Source organism: Myotis davidii, unplaced genomic scaffold (genome assembly GCF_000327345.1).
Source record: "Myotis davidii unplaced genomic scaffold, ASM32734v1 scaffold242, whole genome shotgun sequence".
Taxonomy (NCBI): Eukaryota; Metazoa; Chordata; class Mammalia; order Chiroptera; family Vespertilionidae; genus Myotis; species Myotis davidii.
Window position 1 is genome coordinate 310163 of NW_006295821.1, and position 10584 is coordinate 320746.

Here is a 10584-nt window from a genome sequence, read left to right on the forward strand (position 1 = left end):
AAAATCAATTTTTAAAAAAAATCAATTAGCAGGAGAGATGCTCAAAAAAATCAGATATCCTACTCCCTATAAAAACTGTCACCCAGGAGGCCGGCAGGAAAGCCATGTAATTTCTATATTTATTTCCCACTACTGAGTCTCTTTTTCTAGAGATGAATTAACCAGAAAACTAAGCAAACGACATATCCAATTCACAAACAAGAACATGTTGTTATACATATAGGCTTTTAACAGCTGAAATTATAAACTTTCAACTGCCTTGTAGGCATCTTTTCTAAAATTGAATATATATCTAATGAAGGCAACTGCAGGACTGAGTCGGGAATTACGGCACACTGTTTAGTGAAAATACTGACAAATTGGATAACAACATACACAGAACAGCCTCAGCAATTGTGGTTCAGCTGGCTGGCTACGGTCTAGAAATAGGCTGCCCGAAATCGGCATCAATCTTAGAAACAGAAGCAACGCCTCTATTTAGGGAAGATCACTGCACTGGAGCCTGAGGCTGAGGTCAACCCCTTGTCACCAAACCCCACAGAGGGATGGATGTGCCTTGGGACTAGGAAGGTGACCAACCGGTCAAAGACCGGGTCCTTCGGCCCGAGGCTGTGCTGGGGTGGCAGAAACCAGAGGTGAGAGCCACCTGGCCACCTCTGTTGTCTAAAGGGGGCCCCATGACAGGCCATCCAGGACCATGGGCCAGAGTGAAGAGGAGGACAAGGGATGAGGGTGCAGGATAAGGCAGAGAGGGAGAGTTCCAAAAAGCAGACCTGGGCCTGGAAACCCTTTAGCAGAAAACTGAGACTCAGAACATAGGTGTGAGCGGAGGGGGTCGCCAGAAACCACGTAAGCCACCCAGAGCCCAGTGAGCAGAAGGTCAGGGCAAAGTTACAGCGAAATTCTGGCTGGGTTCCCTATCATTTTTGTTAACATAATAAAACAGCCAGTGAAACATCTCCAGGCTGCAAAGTCCATGGATTTCTAACAGATGGTATAACAAAGTACAAGTGCACTGTCCTCAATCACACACTCTGGTCATGCCCTCCACCCCCCAGGTAAGTGCTCCTGCAGCGGGAGACTGGCAGGGTCAGTGTCAGCAACTGTCCACCACACCTCTGCAGAAGGTGAGAATTAGCACACCACTCACAGACAGGTGGCAGGTGATCACAACAAAAGCAGACACGGCACAGAGAAATGAAGAGGAATTCATTCTGCATATTGTTACTCAGGGGCGAGCTGATCTTTACAAGGATTCTGGGAGGCAGCTGTCCAGCCTTCCACCAGCAAAGGATGAAAAGCAGGCAAAGCACAATCAATGGCTCCCGGGTCTCAGGTCGGACAGATCCCACTAGCCGAGACAAAGATGTGATGCTGACTGTCTTGGAGGCAGCGGCTGGGCCCGCACTGTCTTCCTGGTTGGCAGGCTGAGGGGCACCAGCAGCAGGAAAACCGTTATTGCAGCCAGGGGTCCAGGAGATGGAGAAGCAGCATCCTCACATTTGGCTCCCACAGCGAGCATCTGGGAATGAGGATGAGGGGCCTAGTCTACAGTCTGGAGGCCCCGATGGGCAAGCTTCCTGCTGCTGGTCCCAGGACGACTGCTGGGGGGCTGGCCCCACTCCCAGGCTCTGGTCCTTAGGAAAAGTGGGCTTGGGATGCAGGGGGCATGAGTGTCTGCTGCCTTCTCTGCTGGAAGAGGCCACCGGTGGGCCCGGGAGCCATGAGTCCCAGGCAGGCTTCCAGCCCGCAGGATGAGAATGTAAAAATGTGTAAAAGTCATGGGAAAGGGGCAGCCACACAGAAACCCTCCACACCGTTGGCTCATTCCCTGGGGCTGCAGGGGCACGGACCTACGTGGAGCGGGCAGACAAGCTGTGCACTTCGGAGCCGGCCTCCTACCCAAGGTTAGGGGAATAAGCCGGGCCTGCCCTCTCCATCCCTGGGCTGAGTGACATGAAGGCTGAAGTGAAACGCCTCTCTCTCCTGATTGACAGCTCTGGGGCTGCACCCTCGCTGAATTCCTCAGAGAAAATTGCCCAGCCCTAGGTGGGCTGCTCCTCCAGGGTCAGCCAAGCATAGAAACACAAAAGAAAAAGCATGGTGAGGAGCGCTGTGCTCCTGGGACCCTCCATGCACTAACCGCCACTAAATAAAACTTTGTGGTTCTAGGTGAGGTGGAGCTAGGTTCTGGGTTCAGATAACTACAGGTGTGGGCCAGTTTTCATTGGCTGAGCTATCCACACACTGCAGCATGTCCAACACCCTTGCCCTGCCCTGTCTCTGCACTGCCGACAGGCCACCAGCCACAACCCAAATGCCCCCCCCCCCCCCCCCCCAAGGCAGGGCGGTCCTGTCTCCATTGAGGACAACCGCAGTGGCGGGTGGCACCTGGTTCTCCCTCCCCAAATAATAGACAAATAGAATTAAGAAGGAAGCACGTGTGCCCTCACTGACTAGCTACCAAAGAGGGGACTCCCCAGAGATGGGCGACAGCCACCTCCTTTCTAACGCCCAGTTTGCAAGCAGCTCCTGCTGGTGGAGATGGGGACTGTGCAACCTGTCACACTGCAGTTAGGAACCCGTCCTACTTTGTGCCCTGGGAGACTATGGCTGGAATGTGAGCGCAGTCAGGATGCAATGCTCAAGTGGAAAAACCCAGGACAGGAGATGATAAGAGTTGTGAGGACGTGGGCAAACATACCGTGAAAATCTCCTCGTCCTTAAGGCCTTGAGGATGTTACTGATTCCAGAAAGAGAGGAGAAAGGAAAGGAAAGGAAGCTTTAAGCAAAGTGATAGGTAGGAACTGTGTGCAGCTCTGGGTAAGGCATGCTTATGTCCGGGACTAAATCGCGGATCAGCTTCCTTTTAGTTTGCAAATTCAATTATATTGTGAGCATTTGTCAGCAAACACTTTTTGCTTCTGATGTTCTGAGTTGTGCGACCCTGAATCAAATTATTCCATGGAATGTGCCATTTGAGCATAAATGGGTGTGAAAGTCACCGAGTTACAGTGATGAACGCTTCTGGACAAGGACACAGAAATGTAGTCACACTAACCATTTCTGGATACTCTGCTTGTGTCACACACCCCAAAAGAGACCATCTGTGGCTCTCTCTTATCTTCAGGTAACAAAATTACTGAACAACACGCTGGAAGGGTTGGTCACAATCCACTTTGAATGGGCAGCGGTTCTCAACCTGTGGGTCGTGAACAATGAAAATACATCCTGCATATCAGATATTTCCATTACGATTCATAACAGTAGCAAAATTACAGTTATGAAGTAGCAACGAAAATAATTTTATGGTTGGGGGTCACCACAACATGAGGAACTGTATTAAAAGGGTCGCGGCATGAGGAAGGTTGAGAACCACTGGGTGAGAGACTGAAGAACAGCCTCTCAACCCATTTTCCTGAACCCAGTGCAGAGCAGTTGTATGAACCACCATGTAGTTTGCTCTGATGAAGAACTAGCAGTTTCCTGCATTCTGTCTAACTAACTGATAATGGCCTTTCACATCACAACTCATAATCTCAGAATCGGCTGGTCAGCTCTAGCAGCAGCAAGAGGAAAATTCCAAGGTGAAGGGTGCAGCGATTGCCACTTCCGCTGGGATTTTATAAATGCCAAAGTAGACAATAACAGGAAGAGGTTTGAGGGTTCTGTGGTAATAGACTTTTTGTTAATGAAGAAAAGTACCCAAGAGAGCATGTGATAAGCATTCCTGTCCCTGCCATCCAACATTGCCAGATGTTAACATTTTATGATGCCTGGAACTAACACATCACAGATAAAGTCCCTAAATTTCCTTCTTCAGCCCTCTTTCATTTATTGGCTATGTAATTTAGTTAAGCGATGAGCCATAGTTAAGCTATGAACCATAAGCTATGAACCAAGAGTCACTTACCCAATTGCTCTGTTGGGCTTTCTTTTCCCCACAGATTCATAGACGTTTGCTACAGGTGACGGGCACTGATAATTTCATTCGAGTATTGCACATACCTCCTCGCAGTCAGACACTTCTCTTTTTTAATTATCAGAGTCTTATCACATAGAAGTTTTACACTGTCATGCAAATTTACCAATCTTTCTGTAAACACTTCTTATATCTTGATATTTTTAAAGGAAGTATTATCTGACTTTAGCTCTTAGGTGATAGAAATTTGCTGGCTGATTGTTCCAATGAGGTGAAGACCCCTGAAGGAGGGAAGGAACAATAAAGTCCCAACAAGACAAGTGACTTGCCAAAAGCAGCATGTGGAGAGCAAACCCCAGGGGTCTGATTCCCTGTCCGGTCCCTCTAACCTAGAGGATCAGGTGTGCTCTCCCTGCTGGTCAGGACCTGGAGCACTGAAATAAGATTCCAAGAAGTCAAGCTGTGAATAAATAAATGATTAGGGGAGAATAAAAAACTTTCATAAGTGTTCGTTTTCATGATCTTGATTAGATTAAAACTTCTTGATAACAGGGATTATATTTAATGTTGGTTTCCAACTTCTCTCAGGGTCAGAAATTCAAACACCTGCAGGACCAGGTGGGTACTAGGTGAGGGTAGTGGGTGGGTATGTCCCAGGGCCAACAGCCACTCCAGGGGCAGCTGTGGAGATGCAGGTATACAGGCTCCTGCTCAGCACACAGTGGGTCTCCATCCCCATTTGCGGGATGAATGGCAGCACAGACTCTCCCACTGAGCAACCTTCTTTGACATTACTCTCATGAGTTCTAGATCATTTGAGAAAGATAAGTCACTTTGTTCCCACCTTCTGAACTGCACACATGGAAGAGACTGAGAGATGAAAAGGCTTGTGCTCTGATCACAAAACCTCCAATGGATTCTGGCTGGGGATGATCTGTTCTTCAACACAGTGAAGGCCTTCTATTTCTCCTCCTTTAAAACCCCAAGCTGCAGCTGTCACTGAGGCATATTGACAGAAAGCTTACTGCAGTTCTTGCCGAGCTGACGATGACAGGAATTAGTACTGCATATCGATTGAACAAGGTTTTGTTTTTCGTTGTACACATTTGTTTTAAATGAAAAGCAACCCACATAAAAAATGCATAACTTGTTCCAAGTAGGTTACGATAGTTCTCTAAGAGAATAACTTACACAAGGTGGTTTATTTTTTTCAAATGACACACCATTAATTAAGAATTTGCCATTTCAGAACTGACGTCATTGTGTCTGCGTGGCCAAACAGGAACAAAATGAAGTTGCTCCATAAAATAAATAAATAATTACCAAAAAAAAAAAAAGGATCCAAAACTCCTTTTAATCTTGGAAGCATCTTGATTTCAGCAAACAAAAGATAAAAAAATGCCCATCTCTGACTTTTACATCAATAAAGCAAATAAATTGGCTGAGCCATTCATGATGACAGAGATGTTTTATCGGTATACAAGTTCAATGGACTGTTAACATAAACTGAGAGGTCGTAGTCATGGCTGGCTTGAACCCTGTGTTATACAAATCAGGTAACTGCGTCCATACATCTGCACAGAAGGAGCACAAAGGTCACAGTGTAAATCTGGTCTAGATGTTACACTATTGGAAAGTGGCTGCCTCAAAAAAAAAAAAAATACACGTAGAGAGTGGGCATAAGTCCCGACAGAGCACAGACCTTTGCCCTTTTTATATGAAGTTGCCACTTCTCACTTGCCCTTGCTCATTCTATAGAAACTTCTTTACCCATATTTCAATAAGCAACATTTACCTAGAGACGTGTCCCAGAGGTTCAAAATGTAATCACATATCTTATATAAAACTCTGTGCCCTCCATACAATTATACCTATCAATCTATAATAATAAAAGCATAATATGCAAATCAACCGAATGGCCGAACAGCAGAACCACCGTTCAAAGACCTTCTGGACAACCTTCTGGATGAAGCCGGGGCTGCAAGGGCTGAGGCAACCAGGGCTGCGAAGGCCTACTCTTGCATGAATTTCGTGCATCAGGCCTCTAGTATTTTATAAAAGCAGGTATAATGTAGCTACATTAAAATTCAAATTTCAACCACTTGAATATATTTTTGCTATCAGTTTACTGTAGGTCTCTTGAGTTCATCACCAAAAGTAAATATACTTACAATGAGGTAACTACTAACATAACTCATAAATTACCATATGAGCCAGCAAATCTACTCCTAGGTATATGCCCAGAAGAACTGAAATGTAAGTCAACACAAAAACTGTACGTAAATATTCATAGCCACATTGTTTAGACTAGTCAAAAAGTGCAAGTCTCCCAAGTGTCCATCCACTAATGATTGGATCAGGTGTGGTGTATCCACACAATAGAAGATTATTCAGCCATAAAAAGGAATGAAGCACTGACATATGAACCTTGAAGATACGTTATGTGAAAGAAGCCAGACACAAAAGGCCATATATGATTCTGTTTATATAAAATGTCTATAATAGGCAACTCTAAAGAGACAGCAGATTAGTAGTTGCCAGGGGCTGAGGGAAAGGGGGATGAAGAGTGGTTGCTAATGGGTGCAGGGTTTCTTTCGGGGGAGATGAAAATGCTCTAAAATTAGAAAGTAGTGACATTTGCACAATTCTGTGAATATCCTAAAAAAACATTGACTTATACACCTTAAAAGAGTGAACTGTTATCTCAATAAAGCTGTTGTTTATACATATGAAAAAAGATAAGTAGGTGTAGTATAAATTCTGGAATGGGAATGAAAACCCACTCTTGTTTTTTGCAGTCTATCCAAATTTAAAATATGTGTAAACTTCTCACCACATCCTTTTGGATTTGATAGAATTACTGAGCATTTGGGCACAAAGGAGGATGCTAACATAGCACTCTTAGCTATGTGCCTGGTGACTGAGACAGTGATCCAGCACCAGCTCCCAGGACATCCGCTCTGAAAGCCACCCTCATCTTTATTTTCCGTCTGGATTGAATCTCTCATTACAACATCCATCATCTGCTTCTGCCCCCATTACTTAACAACCCTCTCATCTTTCCTACAAGACTTTAACTCTTTGAGGCAGGATCTGGGTCTAATTCTTTCTGGAACAAATCCTCAGCTCCATCTTAGAACCTTACTAGTAAACAGGATAAGAAGGAAACAAAAGGTATGAAAATATAAATGGCATGTTGCCATTTTTAGAAGAAAGAGAATAATTTGGTATTATGTTGTGGGGGAAGAAGAAATTTTCCTCTACCTTTCAAGACTCTTTCGGCTGGTCTAATAAAAATAACATGAGACAGCCCTGACCGGTTTGGCTCAGTGGATAGAGCGTCAGTCTGCGGACTGAGGCGTCCCGGGTTCGATTCCGGTCAAGGGCATGTACCTTGGTTGCAGGCACATCCCCAGTGGGGGATGTGCAGGAGGCAGCTGATCGATGTTTCTCATCTATGTTTCTAACTCTCTATCCCTCTCCCTTCCTCTCTGTAAAAAAAATCAATAAAATATATTTTAAAAAAATAACATGAGACAGATTAACAAGAGAAAATAATCGTATTTAATTACATACGTACACATGGGAACCCCACATACACGAGAGAGTCAGAGACACCACATGTACAACAGGTTCAGAAAGAGAAAGGGGAAATGAGGTATATGTGAAATTCTGAGCTAAAGATCATCTTAGGGCTTCAGAGTAGACAAAAGTCATTGCAGGATAATAAGAAGAGCAGATATTCAGTAATTTGTAGTTTGTCCGGCCACACAGATAGGTCAGACAAGTTATTTTTGCCCAGTCGGTGTGGCTCAATGGTTGAGCACTGATCTATGAACCAAGGTTTGATTTCTGGTCAGGGCTCATGCCTGGGTTGCAAGCTCGACCCCCAGTAGGGGGTGTGCAGGAGGTAGCTGATCAATGGTTCTCTTTCATTATTGATGTTTCTTTTTGTCACTCACTCTCCCTTCCTCTCTGAAATCAATATATACATATATATATATTTAAGTTATTTCTTGTGAATTTTTTATTATGGGCAAAGCCAATAATATAAATTTTTCTAGGTGATAAAGGAGAGACAGATGTTTCTCTTGAGCCTGCAAGGTTTCAGTTGCCTTTAGCTTAAAATAATCCACATAGCACAGAGGTACATCATCGGGTGACTTGCTCTGAACCCCTACAGTGTTTACTCAAGGAGGTTACAAAACACAAGTATTACTAAGTGTTTTGTACTGAGTGAATGAATTTGTTCAATGATTTGGTTTTGCACTTTACCTGATAACTTCTGATGCCCCAGCTAAGGGGTTAACCACAACTGAAAATGTGAAGGAAAAAGGGGCAAGGAGGAAGAGAAGGAAGGGAAAGAAAAAAGGAGAGAAGTACTTCATGAGAACTTCTTGGTTATAAGTGAAAGAAATGCCTTCCTTGAAATTTTCTTCCAGCTTTAACTACCAAACTGAACATTCTAAAGCCCATTTCTTCACCAGTTGTTGCACCCGAGTTAGTTTGATGAAGAACATGCGCCTAACATAATGAGCCGTTTCAAGAAAGCACTTGTCAAAATCATAGGATGCTCTACAAGTATAGTTATTAGTGGTTCCTTGATTTCACGTATGAGGAGCTAGTACAACAGATCTCAGAAATCTGAAAACGTGCATTGATCAATTCATTTCATGTCAAACATCTGTAGGAAGCAAAGACTAAAATTTAACTGAAATCTTAGCAGTATGTGTCCATGTATGACCAGCTCTGATGAGAGTTGTAATGAGTAACGTGGAGCTGGCTCCGTACACACTCGCAACACCGCTGTGCTGAGGAGGTTTACCAGCCAGCTCTCTTGAGAAAACCAACAGTGTCCAGCTGGTTTCTAGCTACCTTGACCAGGGCTGTGAGAGATGTGCGGCAGCCCGACATTGTATCATATTTCTACTAAGCACATGCAACAGACACCCCCCAGGGCACTTAGAGCACAGAACATAATGAAACAACTAGAAAGTATTATGTTGTGAGTGTTTACTACCCCTCCCTCTCTCTTTTTGTTAATATTCACCTGTGGATATTTCTTCCATTGCTTTTTCAGACAGAGTGGAAGAATGGGAGAGAGGAGAAGCGGGAGAGAGCATGGGAGAGAGGGAGATCGACTTGTTGCCTCCCACTCACACCCTGACCTGGGGTGGGGAGCAAACCGCAACCAGGTACCTGCCCTTGACTGGGAATCGAACCCTCGACCCTTCAGTATATGGCCTGATGCAACACCAACCAGGGCAACTACTACTTCTCTTGTTAATATAACTTATTTAAGTGTAAGTCTGTATAATTTATTGTAATAATGACTCCTGAACACCTAAGTTAGAGCAGGCCATCCCCAGCACACAGTGGGCTTGTTCAGTGTGGGGGTTTCTAAGAAGTTTATGCTGCTCTGAACAATGCTTCCATGAGGGGAAATCATTCCTGGGACATTGTTATTGACAACTGTCAACTTATGTGACAATACATAGGCTTGATCCCTGGAAGATAGAATATGCAGCTTGCACATTTTTAATCCCTGCACTAAAAAACAAAAAACCAAAAAAACCCACAGGGCGCTCTCCCTCCAGGAAGCACACTGGTGCCATTCCCTTGCCCCTCTCCTACCGCCACAGGCACATATCCCCTAATCCCTAAGGGATCTCATGAGACTTGCAACCAGGGCAGCAATGGGCAGCAGCAGCTCATCCCTGAGCTAACCTGATGAGACTTGCACACAGGAGAGCAATGGGCAGCGGCAGCTCCTCCTGGGCTCACCCCCTGATCTCTAAGGTCCTCCCCCCCTTTCTCTGACTTCCCAGTGAGCCAAAGCAGCCCAATCTAGGCTCTCCTATGGCCTTCCTTGTTTCACTGACCTAAGTATGTTTTTGCTGCAGTCAATCCTTTCTTGCTTTTTTTTTCTAGAGAGAGAGAGAGAGAGAGAGAGAGAGAGAGAAGCACCGCACAGTATAGATGAGTTGAATAAGCAAGGAAGTCTGACACATGGTGATTGCCCAATAATTATTTTCTGAGTGAATAAATACATGCCTGCTGCCTAAATACAGGCAAATTAATGCTTTAACTTTGACTGGACAATCACCCCATGGTGGAAATAAAATATTTGAGGAAGTTTGGGGGTCTCGACAGTAGGTATTAACTCTAGACTGACATGAGGTGTATTCACAAGTAGCATTAACATCCCATATAATCCTATATAATAAAAAGCTAACATGCAAATTGTCCCCTTGGGAGTTCCATCGCTTGCTATGATGTGTGCTGACCACCAGGGGGCAGTGCGGAACATGGTGGGCGATCAGCAGCGATGGTGGGCCACTGAGGGAGCAAGGGAAGAAGGAGGCGGGGAGGCTGGGAACCGCGAGGAGGCCAGGAACCACACAGTGGCAGTGTGTGGGCAGTGAGGGAAGGAGGAGGCAGGGATGCCGGGAAGCGGGGAACCTAATTGGCCCTGATCACCGGCAGGACTAACGACCTTACCCATGCACGTATTTTGTGCACTAGGCTTCTAGTTAATAATAATTAACCAGACATTTGTAAAATGCTTTACAGTTTGCAGCTCATTCATATGCACATCTGAACCTTATGATAACCCTGAAAGATACTATCTTGTTTGCTGACAAGGAAACTGAGAAACAGTC

At 44.8% G+C, this 10584-nt stretch overlaps 1 protein-coding gene across 1 annotated transcript in view; it reads right to left on the minus strand.

Moving 5' to 3' along the window:
• ATP11A (ATPase, class VI, type 11A) overlaps positions 1 to 3173 on the minus strand; it is an 88242-nt gene extending 85069 nt beyond the window's left edge. The window contains exon 1 of the mRNA XM_006770679.2: positions 3062 to 3173. Coding sequence (XP_006770742.1) covers positions 3062 to 3064 — 3 coding nt within the window. The 5' untranslated portion in view covers positions 3065 to 3173. The remainder of the gene's footprint in view (positions 1 to 3061) is intronic.
• Between the last annotated feature and the right edge of the window lie 7411 nt (positions 3174 to 10584).